General features: G+C 40.3%; 1 protein-coding gene across 1 annotated transcript in view; it reads left to right on the top strand.

Annotated features, from left to right (window-relative positions):
* The window catches only part of LOC140227541 (uncharacterized), a 122,148-nt gene that overhangs the window by 26,463 nt on the left and 73,384 nt on the right, over positions 1–22,301 (top strand). The window contains exon 2 of the mRNA XM_072307945.1: positions 9,378–9,695. Within this exon, the coding sequence (XP_072164046.1) occupies positions 9,596–9,695 (100 nt within the window). The 5' untranslated portion in view covers positions 9,378–9,595. The remainder of the gene's footprint in view (positions 1–9,377; positions 9,696–22,301) is intronic.

A 22,301-nucleotide genomic window follows, 5' to 3' on the forward strand; every position in this document is an offset into this window, starting at 1 on the left:
ATTTCCAGTTTGTGTCTGCATTTCAGTTCCTGAAAAAGAATTTGAAATGAAGTAAATATGCATAGTTAGCGATTTACGTACTGTGCATACACACTCGTAAAAGTGATTTGTGTTTGTTTTTGTTGTTGTTGTTTTTTGTCATAGGATTGTATCATGTACAAATGTACTTGCATTGATGTGCTGGTGAAAAGACATTTTAGGCCTTTAGGAAACTCCTCCAAAAGTTGAAACAAATGCTAAACTCCAGCTTCTGTGTCAAGTAAATTCGATGTCTGAGGCAAAGGACACACCATGTGTTGCTTGGGGTGCCATGATCTTATTCATAATTTGGTGATATAAGACAGATATTCCACTTCCATTCTATTTTGACACCATCTGTGCAATCAAGGTTATTCTGACAGAAATATCTAGAGCAGCAATTGTGTTCACTCGTGAATGTACATACAACGTGGAGAGCTGTGTGCCGAGCCTTCGCGAAGGCCCGCAAAAGCAAATTAGCATAGGTTCCTTGACGAGGAATAATAGCATTCAGTGCAAATGATTGATATTTCTAACAGTGTTTGTATTGTTCATTCAGTAGTTGAGTAATATCCAGGTCCACTGTACTTTACCTCTGTTGACATGTACAATGTATGTGTCAGAGAGCAAGCAATCAGTACTGCTGGACAAGAGTTGATTGATGTAAACATTACTTGTCATGATTGGCGTGGACATTGGTCACAAGTCAGTTTCTGCATAGTCGAAAGCGCAGCAGGCTAGTAAACTCCCTGCTAACAGGCCTGTGGTTTGATGAGCCAGATGAATATGAAAACTTCATGACAATTTGATCAAAAAAGTTTGGAACATCAGTTTGAAGTAGTCCTCACTACAGGCATTTTTGTGTACCTGGTAAGTGAAATTAATTCTTGCCTGCATGGTAATTTGTGTTAAAGGGAAAGTAAACCCAAAGAGCAATGTCGATTGAGTGAAAGCAGTAATATTAGTAGAACACATCAGTGAAAGTTTGAGGAAAATCGGGCAATCGATGCAAAAGTTATGAATTTTTAAAGTTTTGGTGTTGCAACTGCTGGGTAAGGAGACTACTAGAGGTTATGACGTATGAGTAGACTACAATATAAAGAAAATAAAAAGGGAATTCAATAAAAATTCATTTTTCATGAAAATTACACATTCCATCAACTTGATACTGACATATGTTAGGGGTAGCACTTATTCCCCCTGCTTTCTGAAAGTGGTTAGTCAAGAACTCTTTCATTTTGCTAGAAAAGTGAATTTTTGTGGAATTCCTTTTATATTTTCTTTATATCGTGGTCCTCTCATACGTCATAACCTCTAGTAGTCTCCTCATCCAGCGGTTCCAACACCAAAACTTTAAAAATTCATAACTTTTGCATCGATCGTCCGATTTTCCTCAAACTTTCACTGATGTGTTCTACTAATGTTACTGCTTTTACTCAATCCACATTGCTCTTTGGGTTTGTGTTCCCTTTAAGTGGAGCCTGAAGGAGATGATATGCTGTGGTCTTATTTCAGTTTCGAATTCCTGGAAAGTGCAAAGACATGCAGTAGCAAGCATTTCAAAAGAAGTTTTTAAGATATTTCTTCTTTATTATTTCTACCAGCCAGGATGACTACTTCAAACATTTAGGTCAGTTTCATTTTTGTGTCGTGTTTTGTAAGCAGACTAGTGAGAAATTCTTATTCCGTTGTGAAAAATTGTGACAGATGAATTCAAATTGAATCTTCTGATTCTAGTAGTTAATTTAAGTTGTTATGAACAAACAGTTATTAGCCAAAGACAAGAACAACTCCCATATATTGTACCAACAGTACAGAAATCAGGGATTATGTTTTGTCAATTTTGAATGATTGTTGTGAAAAATGCATTTAGCACATACCTAGCATTGGACATTATGCATGTCATTATGTCAGGTGCTTAGGTGCAGCAGAAATCAGTAACAGATTCACATAATTCATTCCACATGATTGATTTCTTTTCACCTGTAATCCTATCAAAAGTTTTTGCTGCAGAGTCAAGGTATTCTTTAGAGACTGCTCTTGTTTACACAAGTCACTGAAGTCACACGTCTTGACAAATATTATGGCAAAGTTTTAAGTTTTTTTTTTTTTGTTCAAGATGGATGGATAACAATCAATTGTGCAGACACTTGTTATTTTCTGTGCATGAAAAGACTTGGATCTTTTCAAATCAATTTGTATGAGGTATTTCACTGTGTGAACTATGACATACATGTAGAGATGGAGTAGCAATTCAGGAGTTAAAATGTGTATACTTTATGTAACAAGTTGTGTTAGCAGCACATAAATTATATACAATATATGTGCAATTGCTTGGAGAGATTTTGTCTCACTCCATATCATGAAAACATTTTCTTGATGTTGCCGTCATGTAATGTCTGTCTTTCCAGACCAAGTTTGTGCGCAATAGTGTTCATTGTACCAAGCCATGTGTCCTCATTCATTGTGTATGAATGGCTCATGAAGATATTGCCAAGTATCTCTGATCGTTCAGCAAACTAAAGTATGCCCATGCTAGACTTTAGGGCTATGAAGATGGAATTCAATTTTATTAATTTCCCCCCACTTTGTAAGCTGGAGTGGCCACCCTGCCAAATTGAATTATGTCAGTAATTTGAAACTGGTTATTAATTTGCCCTCCGCTTCCTGTTCTTTCATACTGTGTCAATAACTTCCTCTGTTGGTAAATGTGGTAAGCAATACACTGCATTTACAACCCACTGTAGTCTTGATTCCAGGTCATGCATGATATTTTCTTCTGATTCCCCTTTTTCTTTTCTTTACAGTACCTTTGATGAATGCGTTGTGCATCTTGCATTACAGGCTGGAGACAATTCTAGCATTGACATCATTTTTTTCTTCTTTTTTTTTTGTGTGGGTGCAATGTGAGGATCTACAGCAAGGCCTTGTTGTGTTAGAATTCACAAAGTGTGTAGACATTCTGCTTCTCTTATTATTGATTATAGATTCACAGAGTCTTGAAGATAGGCTGTACATGGAGATACTTGGAGAATGAACCCAAGTAGTGATTGATTGACAGGTCCATTCAGCCACAAAATTATTTTAGTATCAAAATCTCTGAGAGCGAGCTTTGTTGAAGGCTCAAGTGAAATGAATCTCACTTTTCTGCCGATATTAACAGCCAGCTTCTGATTGAACAGACACATAAAAGACAGGTTCTCATCATTGAGCCAGGTGCAGTGAAAGTCCACGAACAAATTTGATCGGAAAAACTATACACATATCTCATTGCAATCTCTGCCATGCTTTTGTTACAAGTGATTTGATGTTATGTGGTAGAGATTGCATCATTAGTATCCCAACTGCAACAGCTAAATATTGCAGAGCAAGCCACCACAAGCCACATTGTGAGGTAGTTGTGATCTCTTTCTTTTATTTGTTTTAAGGCCAAAAATTTGGTGTTGTGGGGTTTTTATGTGTGGGTGTGTGTTTGTGTGCAAACATATCAGACACCTGGCAAACTTTGTATGTTTATTGTAGCAGCGTAGTTTACTAGTGCAATGAGCATCAGAGTTGATGGAACGGGAGGTTTGCAAGACGCCGGTATTGTTATCATCATTATCAAAAAAAAAAAAAAAAATTATTCAGGGCTCGACCTTAACTTTTTTTCTAGGAAGCCAGCCGGGCTCCTCAGGGACCTTTTTATGGAGCCAAATTGAGTTTTAGGGAGCCACGGTTCCCTCAGTCACAATCAGCAGTAGAGGTCTATTGCTTTCATTTAGATATAACATGCATTTCTCCACAGACACAAGCCTGAGATACCTTGTTCTTAGTCTCTAACACACAGTGTGTGTGTGTGTGTGTGTTTGTGTGCGTGCGTGCGTGCGTGTGTGTGTGTGTGTGACTGTGCCTGCCACGTGCACCTGCGTGTGTGTGTGTAGGTGTTTTGTGTGGTCCCTCTCCCATTCCCTTGTGTAATTTCTTACCCTGGTCTGTTCATATCGTCTTTCTTTCTCGGTTCTTCTTTTTTTTTAGCTTCAAGGTGTGGGTTAGAAACAATTATGTAACGCCACATGTTGATTGATCAGCAGAGCTGCCAAGCTTTGGAAGCACAAATCCGTACTCAGCAGCTCCAAAATCCGTATTTTCCACCAGAATCTGTATTTTTTCCATCTCCCTCTTTTTGCCATTTTGAATTAAACTCGTCGACTTATAAGGCCTACAAGCTCTTTAACATAACATTACGACACATGCTGAAGTATCGAGCTGGTCACCAGCACGATAAAGAATCCAAACTACGCAATGTTCAGAGTTGATTGATTGCTTTCTCTCAATGCATGTGTACAAGACTACAAGTGCATGTATGTACCTCCAGAAACCTGCTGGGCTGGTTATGGAAGCTTCCACTATCTAGCAGGGGAGGGGGAATGTTTTCATCTTCTCAAGAAAGCTTCTGTGTCAGTGAATGCAAAACTCAGTTCGGTGTTTCCAATTATTGTTTACTATAAAACATAATCATGCGTTGTTTTCAGGCTTTTTAATTTTACTGGATTTTAAACATCAGTATTTTCCAAAAGTACCGGTATTCCAATTTCTTTTACCCTAACTGGAATCGGAAAGTCTGCTATAACGATGATCGCAAAATGCCGTGCTGTGTGTGGTTGCGCCAATGTACAAACACGTGGTTGTACTTTCAAGTTTAAAGGAATGCGCCATGTGCTCCTGCCTAAAGCCCCCGTCACACTAGAGCGTATCTAGCCAACGAATGCCCAGCGGATCCGAAAATTTGGAGATACGCTCACATCCGTTGCTCATCGTTCGTGACCCGCTTGGCGTTCGCTGTATCCGCTAGCTGTTCGCAGAGATTCGCAGAGATCCGCCGGAGACAAATTTTGATTTTGGACATGTCCAAAATCTTGAGCGGATGACGAACGGAATGACAATACGCTTTGTGGTCGCTTAGCGCCCGCTGATCGAAAGTTGTGGTCGCTCTGCGTTCGCTTCTCATTCGTTCGCCGTTCGTCCAAATTCGCACAGCAAATCTGGACAGCACAGGTAGCATTTATCAGTTGGTCATCAGAAATGGAGGACGCTCAGAGATTTCAGATGCAATATCTTCCAGCTGTTCATCAACATGAGTATGACCTAAACCAGCTGGCAATCGCCAAATACATCCAAGACAAGAGAAAACGGAGGAGAGGAAAACATCGAAGAACGATGTGGATCAGGGCCTGGATCCGAAGACGAGGGCAGTTCGGGTTGTATAATCAGCTTCTCATCGAACTTCCGGGATATTAAAATCCCGGCGTTTGCCTCTGGCTTTTTTTTTCGCTGAAGGTCCAGGCTAGGAACAGTTGGAGGCACCAGACGTAATGGAGGATGTTGGACTCCCCACATCATCGTCAACGTGATCATCAGAAGGAACACAGGAATCTTGAGGACTGTCGAGGGTAATGACATCAGCAGCACTTGGTGGTGACTTCTCCTTCCTTCTTTTGGGGGCCATTCTCACAATCACAACGTTACTCGACACTGTCACTACTCAAAATGATTTGGGAAAATGTGCGTCAGTCGAGATCCATCACGTGACTGCCGCAGTATCGCTCTGCATATGTTGGGCATTCGCTCCTCATTCGCTTTGTCCGCTCAGCATCCGCTGGACGGACTGTACGCATTCGCTTTCATTCGCTACTTAATCCGCTCGTAACACGGTTAGCATATGCTCATCATTCGTTAGGCGAACGTTCGAAAACGACGTTTTGCTTGCGGATTCGAGCGGATTCGAGCGTATCTGGACTTTGCCAAATTTTGCCCATCCGCTAGGCATTCGCTGATTTATACGCTGTAGTGTGACGGGGGCTTTAGAGGTTACTGCAAGTTCGATGGATCGAATGCGCCATAGCTGAGCTGATGGCTTGTTTACGGGTAAGGCAGTGTATACAACCACACGCGTGTGTCTTTACCATCCAGCCACACGAGTGTGGTTGTAGCCATGGCTGAAGTCGCTGGATACAGCCACACTTGTGCGTAATGTACATATCCACACACACGAAGAAGTCTTTTGTTATTGCGTAGTGGGGAACACGCGCGCGGCAATGTGTGTGTGGCCGGCCACATCAACACGCGATCATGCACCACCGCAGCGCTCAAAGCGATGAACATGAACCTGCGCCTCCTAGATTAATCCCATTTAATATTATCACACCATCTAGACAAATTTACTTTTTTCATTTTTAACTTTATTCTCATTTTCTTGATATGATGAGGTGAATTTAAGGTTACAATTGATTTTGGACTTTTGATTTTAACGATTGATCATACATCATGTCGTTATTGAGACTTCGCCTTCGTTCGTTCGGGTACTCGCAAATCGCGCATCCACGATCTAGCATACACCACAGGCAGCCGGCGCGCGGGTCCGGTCCGGGTCCCTGTTGGGGCGGGCGGCACAACTGCGCTGGCTAAGCTGCATCTGCGCTGAGCGATCGCTAGAACACCACCAGCAGTTTAGCGATGTCAATCCAATCAAAGTCCCCCAATTTAGCGGCAGTTGTAACTTTGCTATTAATTCTAAACACATCATATCAAGCAAACACGATGAGAATGGAGCGAAAAATACATTTGTAAAATAACAATATTAAAAGTTATGAAAATGAGGTTACTTTCATCACTTTGTGAGCAAGCTGATTGTGTAGCGTTATGTGTTTGACAGGCACGTCACGCACGGCGATTGTCTTCTCCGTACCGTGTGTGTATCCCTGTGTACATGTACATTACACACGAGTGTGGCTGTATCCAGCGCCTCGGGCCATGGCTACAACCACACTTGTGTGGCTGGATGGTAAAGACACACGCGTGTGGTTGTATACACTGCCGTACGGTAAACATGCAGTTTACATTCGATACGAAAAAGTCATTACGTTTTTCACGAGGAAAAACATACAAAACAAACAAAAAACACCTACGAACGAATGTTGATAGCCAAAACTTTGAAAAGTAATAAGCAGTTATGATGAGCACGAACTGAAATTAATTGTCATGATTTTGCTGTCTAAGCAGGTGATGTCTGCATCTCATTGGACCTACTCATAGTGAATTTGTCTGGGCATACGATACCTTTTAAGTATTTCTGTGATTACCTTTTTAATTGCTGATTAATCGATCCTTTTTTATTGTTCAGGGAACATACATTCGATTAAGTACACTATATTCGACTGTTTGATGTTTCCTACTATGGGCTAAAAGAAAGGCTATAGAATCACGATATCTTTGCAATGATTCCTTTAATTCAACTAATGAGCTGGTTCTTCGATCGATATTTCCAGGATATTTACACGCTGTTTATTCCAGTGCGCGCATTCTTTCGTCTGGCACGCACCTGGGTGTGGCACCTGCTTTTGTGGAAATTTCCACAAGGGGAGAGGGGTGGGTGTCAAGTTTCTTCGAGCCGAAGAGACTGCGCGCATGTATTCAGTATTTCATAATCTCTTCGCTCTAATTTATTGTAATTCATGCTTTCCCCTTATTGTTTGCTGATATTGAACATTTATATAGATTTAACTTTACGAAGGTTGGTAGATCGTGGATCTTTTTGTTGTGAGGTGTATGTAATTTCTTTTTTAATCATTCTCTGGAGGGGAAAGAAGAGTAAGGGGAAAGAAGAATAAGAGGGAAAGTGAAATAAAACGAACGGCACGTACGCTCAGCATGCAGTAAGCCGTCTTTTTATACCAGCATAGTTTTCATCACCATCAGACATCACTCAGATCATTTTAGCCTTTTCCTATCAACATTAAGAAACACGCACAGTCCCTCGAGATAAAAACCGAGGAAAATAAATAACAAATACAAAGTATCAACACCTACCAACACAAATATTTAGAAAAGACAACACACGTCGCTTCGATTCGAAAAAGTATTGCAGCAAAGTGGAGAATCGCCGTTACGGAAATAACAGTGCGAGACACTTGAAAGAATTACGTTTAAATATTTCAAAGTATAAAGGGAACGGATAAAGTGATATAAAATGGAAGAAATCGTAGCAAACGAGGTGTGAGAAACGACAGAAATAGAACGATAAGTTTAGTAGCAAGTAGGATTAGGCCCTAGCAAAAGTTTGCAGCACCGAAAGCCACGCGAAAATTAATACACATTGGAAACTCTGTATTGCGACGAGATCCTTGGACCTTGGGATCATCAATAAACGATACAAAACAAAGGAAATTAATTCATTTTGACCGGAAAATAGTTTGTTATAAGTATTCTGTTATATGAGATCTCCTTTAATAGGCCTAGAAATACATCGAGTTTCCACGATACTCGCGGGAAAGAAAGCTCGAACGCTTTTCACCTGCACATGCTGCAGTGCACATCAATACACGAACAGAAACTCACCTCTTCCTTGCAGAAAAATGATGCAATAACGTTACAAAAACACACACACAACACTCTTAAAAATCATTTCGTACTTGGGAGGCAAGGGAAAAGCGGAAGAAGTAGAGAAAATGAAGCAGACATTGCACAACGGAGCGCTTCTACCCCGACTAAAAACGAAATGGCGTACTGTTTATAGTGGCAGCTGGCTACAGTGTGTAGCTTAGCTACTAGTATTATACTCACGCTCCCCAGCCGGCCACACATGGGTATACCACGGCGATCGATGTAAACATCCAGGGTCCGTAGGCGACAGGGATTCAGGCTCGCGGAGTTCCGTTCGGTGTCCACAGTGCGCAAGCAGCGAATTGCATGTGCGCACACTATTCTATAATAGAAGATACGAACACACACACGTCGGGTACACACACACACACACACACACATGCGGGCAACGTGCAAACGTGGGCCGGCTGGAGAATGAAACATGTTCAGCGTGTAGTCTATATTGCAATTTCAGGGATAATAACTTCGAGCGTCAGGGCTCGCTGCGCGCGCCGGGGCCGCTCGCGCTCGTCGATAGTGTGAGTGTGTACAGAAACTTTGATTCTGTCTTGAAACGTGAGGCTCTACGGCAAAAAAACTTAAGGAGCCAGCCGGGCTTTTTTCATACATTTCTGGGGAGCCCGTAGCGATTCTGGGGAGCCAATGGTCCCCGGGCTCCCGCTAAGGTCGAGCCCTGTTATTTATCACGTAAAGAGGAAAAGATGACATACATATAAATAATTGGTATTACATCATGTGATAATTGTTCCCCTTTTTTGATGTGTAATTTGTGAGAGGGCCAAGTAGCCATGTCTTTGCATCAAAAATTTGCGTTGATATTTAATGAATGTGACACGGGATAACCTGTTAATTCATTCCAGTATTAATCTGAAGCAGAGCTCCTTTACAATACCAAAGTAATCATGTTTGCCTATTTCTTCCTTTTTGCCTCATTTCAGGTACACAATGCATACCGACCATCCCTTCTGGAGTAAACAGAATGTAATGTGCATACATTGAAGAGACTTGAGCTGTCCTGGGCTTGCAATGGTTACTGTGGATAAAGACTACATCAGCGAGCCCATTGGAGAAAGAAAATCTAACAAGGAGATCCTCATTTTTCGTTCTGGAAGACACTGAATCCTCGAGGTAGAGCCTATCTGCTTCCCTAGGAGCCATGGCGTCACGGCCATCTGGGCTGAAAGCGCCCTCAAAGATCACAAAGCCAGGGAGCATCCCCCGCCCTGGTACACTTCATACAGCTGCCAAAGTTGAAGGTACGGTTTGTTGTCGTTAGTGTCTCTCACTAATTTTTGTTTTCTTCTCTGATTTTTCTCTTGTTTGTGTTTGTAATTTTTCTTGATGTAGTAATGTTGATGTTTACCACTATCAACACTCCAACTGAGTTGAGACTCCAAGGGTTTAAAATGTTGTGAACAAGGTTTGTTTTGCTTTTTACACTACTAACACCGTTATGAAAACAAAGAATGGAAAGAAACTACAATTGAGAATTTCATGTCTGTGAATTTTTTTTTTTATAATTTTTTTTTTTTTATAAGTTGGAGCATGTTGATGTCTTTCTCCTTTATTATGGCCTCACTTTATGAATTTGAGATGACTTGTTGAACAGTATGTTTGCTGTGACATGACATGATCTGCTTTCACTTTGTCCCAGAATAAATATCTGCAGAGAAGTGATTGATTGCCGTGCCGCTGAGCTTTAATATCTACTGACACATTTCTTATTTGGCAATCTCCAAGCTGTTCCGCATGATTTTCTGTCAGGAAGCCTTGTATGTGAGATAGGGAATGCCCAGCATTTAAACTTTCTCTTTCTCCCTCTTTGCCCAGTTTATATTTGCCACTATTTCTTTCTCCCTGCTTCTGTTTCTCAGTGTTGTTTTTGTTTTATATAGTCTTTCAACTTCATCCTCCTTGAAGGAAAATGTGTAGTTCTTTGGCAGAAGGAGCTTACCTTGTTTTTGTTTTGTTTTTCTGTTGATGTCATTTCCGCACTTCAGGGGTGTGGGCACGACTCCAGGGAGTATGGGCTCCAAGTATAGAAGCAGAAAAATCCACTCAAATCTTTACAGCACTGTTTCTTCCTGTCTTTTTTTTTTTCTTCTTAAAGTGCTGCTGGCCTTTCACTTCTCACATATGATGTAGCGATGTCTATCCATCAGATTTGAGTTTAAAATAATTGATGCAGAAATTGTTATCAAAGCAAGATCTCTCTTGCAGTTGTGACGTTTGACATTAGGATTGTGTGATTTCTGTTGTGGATCAGTCTTTCCCAGGAGAGGATAGTCCAATGGCTTGAAAGTTAATGTTAAGATAGTAGAATGTGGAACAGAGCTACAATTTTGCCTTGTTGTCCCACCCCCCCCTTATTTCTCAGGCTATCAAAGATGAGGTTTTAGGAGTCAAAGAACATTTATCAAAAAGAATTTTTGGCACTTTGTTATATCGCATGGAATGTTGGATATTGATATTTATGTGTGACACATGTGTAGGTTAATGTCAAATGTTACCCACAGAAGAAATCTTATTGGATTTGGAAGGCTTTAGAAAAGAGAGCTTTGACCTTGTTTGAAGCATTCCTGTAACTGCTGTTCTGAACAAACTATTCTGGAGTAGAATGAAATAAAGGGTGCATAAATAGTTGTGGCTGGTTTTGGTAGATATATCAGTGTCACTTTAGAACCACAGGGCTTGTTGTGTTAGGAGATGGCCATTTTGCTTGTGGAGTTTAGCCTTCCCTTCCATACCACAAACAATCATCCCTGTCTAGACATTTTCACCAGGTTGAACTGACGCGGAACATCAATCACCAAATCGACCCTTTCGCTTTCCCCCTCCTGCTACATCAACCTGGTACTGTCACATATTGGTTACCCCACTCTTTCCTGTATTTGTGTTTTTTTTTCTCTTCCCTCTATTTTCCTTTCTTTTTTGTCCGCCCCCCCCCCCCCATTCATGGGGGGGGGGGGGGAATGAGGGATCCCGCAGGTATGTTACCTTCCACCTCATTCTCAGTACTAAAGCTTGTTCCTACGTAGGTCGTCAAAAGTTCGTTTTGACTGTAGCTTCAAAGAGAGCCACATGCACTTCTTGTAAGCCAGGAATTTTTCTTACAGATTTCTTTTCACATTGACTGCAGGGAGTGGTTCCTGGACCATGTAGTGTTCTGCAAAATTTTGGTCTGTACCTACAGATATGTAGTCTACAATTCAGGTTGCAAGTAATCAGTTTGATTCCTTGAATCTTTATTATGGAAATTATACAATGGTGTATTTCAAAGGTGTAAAACACTTCTTCTGAGACTGCGTATGTGCCGTTAAAATGGACTGAGATAAAATTGGATATTGATATTGTGTGTAGAAGTAATGGTGGAGATCCGTTTCATTCAAGTTGGTCCTGTATTGAATTTTGTACCAAAAGAAATACACAATGGAGCTTCACAATTTTTTGTTTGTTTTTGTTTTATGCATTGCTCATAATTGTATTGGAGTTTCGAGTGTGAAACATGTAGGCCTACAGTCTCTCATACAGTCCGGTGAATTCATGTGTATAAAGGGGAACAAAGTGCTGAGATGGTAGGATTATGGAGTGATTTAAATAGGATTGGGATGTTACAAGAGACGTTGGTCAAATAGAGCAAGTATGCCATGCAGTGCCTTGCGATCAATGTTTCAAGTTCTGTCACGTTTCACGTTCTGTCACGTTTCACACATCTGGGGTTGAAATGAAAGTTGCACCAGATGCCTGGGGGACCAAGTTTTAGTTATGTCAATATCACAAAGGCTTTACAAGGTGAGGTCCCCCTTTCACCTTACTGTGGCTTGAAACATCGTCATAGCTCCGTGAACTCAAACACTGTCTTCAGTGGCATTTGCTCAGTCTATGTGGTCTGTGATACCGGTACCTGTAGGAACTTCTGCAATGACGACTGAGTGTATTACAAGCACAGGGCCTCTTTCATCTGCATCTGCAAACATTTTACCAACCCACACCCACACACATTCATTTGTCAAAATTATTCCTGAAACAGTGTTTTGCCCCTTGGAGGGAGCCATGTCAACAAACTGTCTTATTCTACCCCATAGGTAGTTTGCAGGCACAAACCCTTGTTGGTCGTAAAGGAGTCTGCGCCAAGACTACTACATGCACCACTTTGGCACTGTCCCATAGGCCCTGTGTTGAAGCTTCTCCCAACAAGGTTGGGAGAGGCTGCAGTGTAGTGGTGCGTGTATTAGTCTTGGCACATGCAGACTCCTATACGACTAACAAGGGTTTGTGCCTGCAAACTACCCCATAGGAGGGTTGCAAACCAGCTTTCTGTGATTCGAAGCTTCAAAAATACACAGACAGACTGTCTTGCTAGGTTGTAACAGCTCTGCAGTCACTCAGTCCAAACAGATATTTGAATTGCACCAATTATTGTGACAGGCATCAAAGTACATTAATTACATGTGCAAACCTTCTTCATTTTTGTTTTGGATTTGTTTTGTTTTTTGGTGGGGGGGGGGGGATTAGTGTGATGATGTTTTGTGCAGTATGAGATGAAAATCACTCATTTCTATTTCATCAATGTATGTATGTTTGAATGCTACAGAGCAGAAGTATTATCCCTCTGATAGCTACATGTAATCAATGTCTGGCTGTGATTCAGGACTACCTAAGTTCTTCTTGCTCATTGACAAAAGCTGATCCAGCACAAGTTTTGCTGGTGTAACTATAATTTAGGCCCTAAATAAAGGTAATGACCCCTTTCCCGGATAAAATGATAAAAGGAGTAGAAAAATAATCATATTTTAATGAGATCTGGAAAAACAGCCACTATTTTGTTGTCCAAATTTAATGGGTGGAATTTTTACCATTCTCTCATTTTGGGTACCCCAAACAACCCAATACAAATGACTTTGTTTTTCTGCCGACTGTAAGAAAAAAAGAAAAAGAGAAAAAAAAATGATACAGGATATCTCACACGGAATTCCTAGCACCTGTTATGCATGAAGAAATATTCACACGCTTCAGTATTCCAATAAATCCTCATAAATTGCTTGGTGCCTACCTACCATGACAATTCCTTCATCAATATCTCCACACCCCCCCCCCCCCATGTCAGATCATAACAAAAATGGAGGTGTGAGTAACTGACGTTTATGGGTTCACTGTTTGGTTCAAAAGTTGTGGCTTTTGGATGGTTTGCCTCAGGCTGTGAATTGAATGCAAAATTGAACAAATTGACGGAGAAGACCCACACAGGGTTTTGGTCCTGCACGGTCACCGCAGTAGCATTGTAACCTCTGTTTCTTGTAGAAAACACGTTTTGGAGTTAAAAGTCAATCAGCTTGGCAGACTGTGACATGAAACATCTCCCATGTAGCTCAAGTTTATCTTCATATACCATTCTTCATTGAGTTAAGATATGTAATGCTATATGAAACTTTAAATTGATAAAATGAAAATTGCAATGAAAATGACTTCCAGGAAAGCTGGATTAAATGTGCATGCTGTATTGTACGTTGAATTGATAGAATGAAAATGGCAATGAAAGTGATTTTCAGGAAAGTTCTTGCTCTGCTGTGAAGTTTCATTGCACATATCTACTGTGGTAGTAAACAGCATACCACTCAAACAAGTCTCATTCAAAATAGCTGTCAGAGGAAAAAAAATTTATGGAGGTAAAAAAAAAAAAAGAGCTGCTGAATGACAGTGATTTGATAATAGGTTGATAATGTTTTGGGTGGAAAACAGACAAACAAGTGGGGAGAAAAAAGACTGCTTGGTTCACCCTGTGGGCTTTATGAGGTCATGTGGTGTCAGCGCTTGTCACCTGTCTTTACTACCAGCCTGGCTTGGCAGTCATTGAGGTTTGTGGAAAGGAATTACCTGTGCATTTTTGGCATTCTTTCTTAAGCTCTTATATGTGAACTGAGTACCAAAAATTATATTTGAACTTTTTTGAACAAATTGATGTAGTAGAAATATGCCTATATATCTCTGTTCAATTGCTACAAATTGGCCTATTACCTGAAGGCATTTCCTTGTAAAATTTTGTATATTATGTGTGTGCTTCTAGATGATAGAAGTAATGTTAGTGCTTTGCAGAACTTTTTATTTGTAGCAACATATAATGGTTATTGAAAGCACAGTATTTCATGCATCTCCAAAATAAAGACAAGAATGGACTGAGGATAGTGTAATGGATGAGAAACAAAGGGTAGCAAGCCACCAGTGCAGATATTCCATCAGATTCCTCTGTAGGGTAGAAAAAACAGTCACTGTGTAGGTGGTTTTGGAGACATTTATATACGGATACAATATATGTACAGAAATATTTCATGAGACAATCAGGGGGCATTTGGGGTCAAGAGGCAGTGACCCCTGAAAACCTGAGCTCTGGCAGGCGATATCACGTAACAAAATGGTGATGAACCAACGTACAAGGTCACCCACAAAATCTTTCTGCACTTCATGATTGCTGCAGGCACTTCACCAAAGTGGTATCAACTTGCAAAGTTATTATCCATATTTCAGGCAGCACCCAGTGGGGAAAAAGGAGTAGAAAAGAAAAGTCAAAACATACGGGCAGAAGTAATGTCAAATCTGCCATACAGTGCAGGAAATTGTGAGGAATTGAGCACCATTTCGTACTCCTTCGCTTTATTTCTAGACAGCCCCTTAATGTTGCAAAATGTCTTCTTCTTATTTTTTGTCTGTGTAATGTGTATTGCTCTTCACATCTCTATGATATTAAAAGCTATGTGTGCTTCTGATAGGTAAGTGGGCTCCCATGGGACAAATTTTGCAATAAGTTCTAGTAGAGGGTTCTGATTTATTTTCTATGATGCAACGACTGTACAGTGTTTTTATTTTCTTAATGTAGATGGTAGGAAATCAAATTTGTAAATGAAACAAGCAAGCTTCAGCTATAGCAAAAACCTTTTTTCAAATGTTCCTGGGACCGTGTTCTCTCAACCACAGTACTTTGTGGCCTGTAGGTAGCTGATCAGATCGTCATTCTCTATATATGCTGCTTTTATGCTGGCTGGGGTTTGACAAGTGCTATAGGTGATCAATCCATGAAGAATGCCAATGGATTGATTCTGTTGACCTTCTCCTTGGGAGGCTGTTCGGCAGCCTAATGCTCTTTGAAGTCTGCGCTTCTGTGCAAATATGCAGGAGGATCAGTCTTCCACCATTAGACTTTATAGTGCTTGCTTGCAGCTGCCTTGACCTCCGGAGTTTTTAGCGACAAGATCATGTGACACCATGACGTGTGCCGCGAAGAATCAGGTCTGTATGGATGGGCAGAATGGCAGCATAGTTTACGGGAAAGTGAAGTGGGCTGCTGCTACAGGCTTGTTCTGTGAGCCAGGATAAAATTCAAGTAAGATAGATCCCACTTAACTGTTTCAGGACTACCAATGCAATAGCCGCATAGAATAGGTGTCACATTCAACAAGAGTTTCAGATGGTAATAACTTTCATTTTTTTCAATCAGTGCGAACGGGGTGCGAACAGGGTGCTTGATTCAAAGTATGGATGTAATGCCAGCAGGTCACATACTGCAGTTGTAGGGCAATCGGGGTGTTTACAGTGAACACATGCAACAAGTGTCAAAAGGGGCCACTCCCACTCTCCCTCCTGTTCCACTCACTCACAAGAAGTTCACTGTTTAACCCTATATTTGACCCCATCTCAAAATGCCATTGACTTTGTGTACAACCAGATTGTAGTTGAGGAAGATTGGTTCGTGTAGAGTTCTGACTTTGCCACACTCAATCACAGCAACCATCACATATATACTCTCTCTAAAATCTCTACATGAATAGTCATGAGTTTCCCATTGTAGTTTTCCTGCCCTCTTGCCCTCTCCGATGTACCCTTGCACCTCTCCTATCCTTTGCACCAAGTAATAAGCTCCTCCTCACCCTACAGTGTCCTGTACAGTCGATGTTCCTCTGTTCTGTATCAAACTTTACCCACTTCACCTTTCATGCTGGTTAGCTGCTTCCAGGGTCCAAGGATTGATATGTTTCCAACCAAGTGATTCTGATTGGAGAATAGAGATGTTGATGAGCTCTGGAGGTGAAACATGTCCTATGTTGTTGTGTTTGCAAGTGTTGACCTTTTAAGATTGAATGTTTAGCTGAAGGGGATTGACTCACTTCAATACAAACAGGCTCTCCCCCCCCCCCCCATCACCCCCTTTTTCTCAAGACTTTTGAAGAGCCTGTTAAGGTGTACGGTGACATGAAACACTCCTGGCAGTAAAAACTTAAGCTGCGAACTTGAACCAACCCCCAATCATCAATCATTTCACACCCTGTTTGAGATCAGGGTAGAGTTGTCCTACCATCCTCAATCATTATTAGTGACAGTGTCTTGGTGCAGAAATCACTGCAAGATGAGTGTTCAAAGTTTCACATTGTGATACTCAGAAAGATGTAGAAGAATGGGGCAAAAAGGCTAAATTGCATCATTTTCCCCAAATATGGCAGTCTTCCTCATTTGCATTTTTTTTTTTTTGCTAATCCTGTCTTGGAATATGAAGCTCTTTTAGAGCTGAGACTCTTAATTGAACAATGTAGAGGGATCGTAGCATTAAATGCCTGGTTATAAAGTACTATAGACCTAACAAGTTGAGAATGAAGTGTGTCGGTGTAAATGGACAAATTCTTTCCTGTAGGACACTTGATCCCCATTAGCATCTTGACAACCACTTTTAACCATATTGCCTGTCAACAAGAAAGCATTTGTAAACTTGAAGAGTGTGGCAAACTTGCTGGTCACATGCTCATCGGTGTACAGGGCAACATAGTATTATAGAAAGTCAATTAATTTGAGTTCAGCTTTGAACATGTACTTAGAGCAGTTCAACTACTCTGTAAGTCCACTCTATTCTTCCAGCTAAGTTTTTAATATTTCTTGTGTTAATATGTAGGCCTATATATTAAGATGAGGAGGTATATGGTTACGTTGATCACAATGCCAGATGGAGGTGGGTGAAATGTAGTCATGGTTGTCTGAAAGAAATGGGAATGAAAGCTAGTTTGAGATCAAGTTACATGTGTGTAAATCAGATATGAGTACAAATGTATATAATGCAAAAACAACTGTGGCTTCAGACATGGGCGTATATCATAAAAGTGGTAGGCACCAAATTCTGAATGTGCATGTAAGATGACTGCCTTCATCAGCTTCAGAACCTAACAATGAAAATTAAATGTCACATTAGAAATCTAATATTTCTTCAATGTCTATTTTTCATTTCCAAATGATTTAGTACAGCATAACAAATTGGCATTCAGGAGCTCTTGCAATGCGGTAGATTATAGACATAGTTTCGTGCTCATCAAATTTTTTCATTTTAATTATTATTTTCACTGGGATTCATTTGCTATTAAAACTTGTGAGGAACGCTTCAATGGTAAGGTAGTGGTTTTTAAGATTCAGGTTATGTCATGTATGTGTGACTGGACACGTAAATGTAGCAAGAACGTCAAAGATGGTAAAATATCAATATCAGTGCCATATTATTATATTTCAGAAATAATTTTGGTATTGACAAAACACAGTAAACTTATTTTACCACTGCCTGAAGGAGTAAAAAGTTGACGTACCACAGAGTCAAAGATTTCTTGGATAATCTAGAAACTTATTATTATTATTATTATTCTTTAGCTTGACTTCTATGACAAGATTGATTTTCCTTTGGAAATTGTCAACATCACATTCAAACAATATCCTTAGAATCATGCAATGAATCTGATGCCGCTGTCTTCACGTTCTGTGTGTGTGTGTGTGTCAAATTATGACACATCACCACTATACAGTACACAGTGTAGGTACTCATCTGATTCTGACGGGAGGACAGATGAAACATGTGTCTGCAATCAAAGAATTGTAAATACAGGACAGAGATCTGACCTCTTAGTAGAGAGATATGATGGAGGAGGCATTGGAGTTCAGCATGTTGGCAATTACAACCATACCCAGTGTCATGGAATGTGGAATCCCTCAAACAAATTCATTCCCAGCATTCCAGCCAGCCTTGCAGACATGTTGATTTCATTTTCTATTATCGGCTGGGCAAGAGGGGGACAAAATTAGACATGACATCACTGTTTGGCATCTTGGAGGTGTCCCCAGGGCTGGGTATATGTTTGGGCAAAGAAGCTACTTAAAGGTCAACTGTGGGTTTTCTCCCCCTCCAGTCAATTTTGAGCTAAATGCTGCTTAGGATCTTGGTAAAAAAAATAATAAGCAAAGATCTCTTTGCTAGAAATTACAAAGTCATCAATCAATGGATTCTAATGGCTCAATGCTCTAAGTTTGTTGTGATGTAAAGTTCACATGTGGTGTGTTATCACATTGCCTGTATAAAGTATCAATCATAAAAGGGGAAAAAGTTATTGTAAAGCCGACTTTGGCAATATGGCCTTTACAGTTTTTTAACTTGGATTATTTTTAGAGATATTTTATGTAGAATGTAGTAGGGCAATATCAATATAAAGTTTAGCTTCTGACAAATATATGTCTGCCGAAAAACACACAAAAAAACGATTTACCTGACATTATATGGTTTTCGTGATGATGCATTGCATATGAAGTACACATGTATCTATCATGATTTTTTTTTTTTTTAAATCATTATTTTGTGTCTGTACCTAAGGCTTGTAGAGGCACCATGGAAGGAAATATTCTGAGGATGGTGTAAAGTGATACCACTGCTTCAAAGTTTTGGCATGTGATCTTTTTAATAGAGGTTGGAAGCACATTTAGATTGATTTTACCTACCAGTAAAGATAACTGGCTTTAATGTTTGAAGCTGTATATATTCATGTTTTTGTTGTTGTTTCTTTTATTTTTTTTAAGAAACAGTGAGTCACAAGCTTTTAGTATTCAAATTTGTATCAAGTTACTTTGACTATGTACTGGCTTACTCCATGAATACAGATTTCTTTTGAATATAAGTGGACCTTTAATAATGATGCTGTGTGTAAAGGAGTGTGGGTCATCAATAGGCCTTTTAATTCCACATCTTAGCCCCGTTTTATCAAAAGATATCATCGATTATAAATTTCCCTACCACACAGGCTGCCATAGACTGTGTGATAGAAATCAACTATATAGTCAATTATAACTCTTCATATAACAGGGCCCTGATCATAGAAAGCACTTATGATGTCTGTCTCAGTGCTATTTGACATTGCTAATCATTGCATCAGTTTGTAACAAATAAACCGTATTGTAGTCATTGCATACAGAGTAGTCGCATTTGTTGTTATTGTACTCTGCACTTCACAGGGGTCAGGTTCAATCAAGTAGGTGGAGTATAATAGCCTTGGTCTCCTGTGTTGACAATAATTTCTTTGTTCATGGGGGACTTCAGTTTGTTTATAGTCCTGCCATCTGTGACAGAGCCTGAATTGGGAGCATTCACGATTATTGACCAAGACCACTATAGCACTGACCACTCACTGACATGTTTCCACATGGCTACTGCTGCCCCAACATCCAGGGATGTTGGACCAACAATGGAAATGCCAAGTGAGTGTCATTACTATACATGTTGGGTATTAAACTGGATTACATTTTTGATGGCTGATTTGGTATTAGATTGATTGTATTGGATTTCACACTGTAGGTTCAAACATCTGTCATGATACAGATTTGAATGACCAGCAATGACGGTTGTGAGTCTAGCATGAAAACAACAACAACAACAACAACGGTCCAGAACAATACAGCTGGAGCTTAAAAGGATAGCATTAGTAGTGGTAGAGATGAGGATTGGGCTTTTAACTTTTTGCGAGATACCAAGAAACCTCTTTACTCTGAAATAGTTTTGAGTATACACATTGCCATTCTAAGGAGAATTCAAAATTTATTTGATAAAATTGGTTTTAGGATGGCTGAGACATCCAAAAACAAAGTAAAACAAAGCAGTTGTAATAAAAGGTGGGTCCCACTCTTTATTAGGATCGCTCTGTTTTGGATGCCTCAGCTAGTTTAAAACCAATTTTCATTAAATGAACATTGAGTTCCTCTTGAAATTACATGCTCTTTCACATTTCATTAGATGGGTTTCTCATTATCTCACCTAAAACTGTTAGAAACCTGAAGTCCCAACCAAAACTGTTACTTTCCCTTTAACCCAGTCAAGCACTCTGAGCCAATGAATTCAGAGAGTACACTGTAGTAAAAGCTTGATATGCATTACTCCATGGGAACCTGCGTGATTATGGTACGTCATGCATTTTTTCTCCTGAAATGTGATGAAAATGTTCATTCAAGCCCATATCGCACTTGTTTTATATGATCTATCCCTGCAATGCAATAGAATCATATGCACATCCAAGGAGAGTTTCTGGAAGAAGCCAGAATGAGCTCTCTCTCAGAACACTCACGAACTGCATTTGAGCTTTATGACACATACATTGCCTGCCAATACCTGGGGGTACAGGATGTGTGTGATGGTCATGTGATCTGTATCAATATATCTATCTTGTTAGCAAACATTGTCATCCTTTAATAGAGGAGACATGGTTCCTATTACAAGTTTGTCGTCTTGCTTGCTACATTACGTGACGTAAACATTCATGACAAATTTTTCCCTGCTTCTGCTGGTTGCTGCGGATTGGTACATGTATACAAATTGTATATAATGTGCAAAGTGTCGCCTAACGGAGGTGTTCACCCTATGTTTTGATGATAAAAAGGAAGAGCATTATAGCTGGAGTTTCTAATACTGCAATGGTCACCATGATACATGTAACATGGAACAAACACATGCAGCATGGGTCCACAGTCATAGTATAGTAGGGAAACTGTGTTACAGCACACAAGCATGGTTCTGGATTTTCATGCAAAGCATACCACGTGTACATTGTAGTTCAGTTGTGCAGGACGTGTTACTGTACATATGATTACCAGGTTGGCACAGAAGGTACTGTTACTGCCATGTTTCGTGCAGTGCTCAGAGGTCGTTGACCTGCATTGCAGGCATTGTGAATGAACTTGCCTTGGCTGTGTGCTGAATTATATGGGCAGTGCCCTGTGTATGTATTCATGGTGGTCTCTAGGTAGCTAGCTAGCCCTAAATTGATATCACATTGCACTGCCAGTAGCTGGCTTCCTGCAGATCACTGTACCTGCTGTGATGTAGGATGAATGCATCAAAGCAGCTGCCCATCCCAATGCCTGCTGCCATGCTTTGCTGTATGCTTGGCTGTGATGTGATGTAAAGCTGATGACAGACTTGCATGATAATCTGATGCACTTGTTATATGATTGAGCTCAAGCAGAGGGATATAAGCACATAGTATCCAATTATATTTTGCTGGCACTAATGATTATGTTCTTTGTTATCATTATGGGGGGGGGGGGGGAGGGCACCATAATAATGTAGCTTTACCTGTGCACCATATGTATAACTGAGAGGAAGAAAGCAATTCTGAAAGCTGAAATCTGAAGTTACCTTTTATAACCTGAAATCCTGTAGGCCCCTACATAGCAGTGCACTTGGTTTTGTTTTCTGGCACACTCAGATGTATCTACCTTCTTTCGCTCGGATGCTAAGTGATTATGTTGCTGTGGCAATATCTATCAACAACATCCATCAGCAGTGGTAGGGGAGAAGAAAGAGGGAGCTCTGGCCAGTCATGTCAGTAGATTGAAGCAATTATTCCAGACTGCCTTTGCTTTAGCATGAGTGAATTGAGTCATGGTTCAGGAGACCATGTCTCTTTTCCTGGGAATGTCATTCACTGGACAGATGTGAGCATACTGGTGTTAGCAGGCAGCATTGCTTGCTGGTGGGCAGCTGTTTGCTGGTCTGTGTGGAATCAAAGTTGCATTACTGTAATGCT

The sequence above is a fragment of the Diadema setosum genome, chromosome 4 (assembly GCF_964275005.1).
Source record: "Diadema setosum chromosome 4, eeDiaSeto1, whole genome shotgun sequence".
NCBI classification, from domain to species: domain Eukaryota; kingdom Metazoa; phylum Echinodermata; class Echinoidea; order Diadematoida; family Diadematidae; genus Diadema; species Diadema setosum.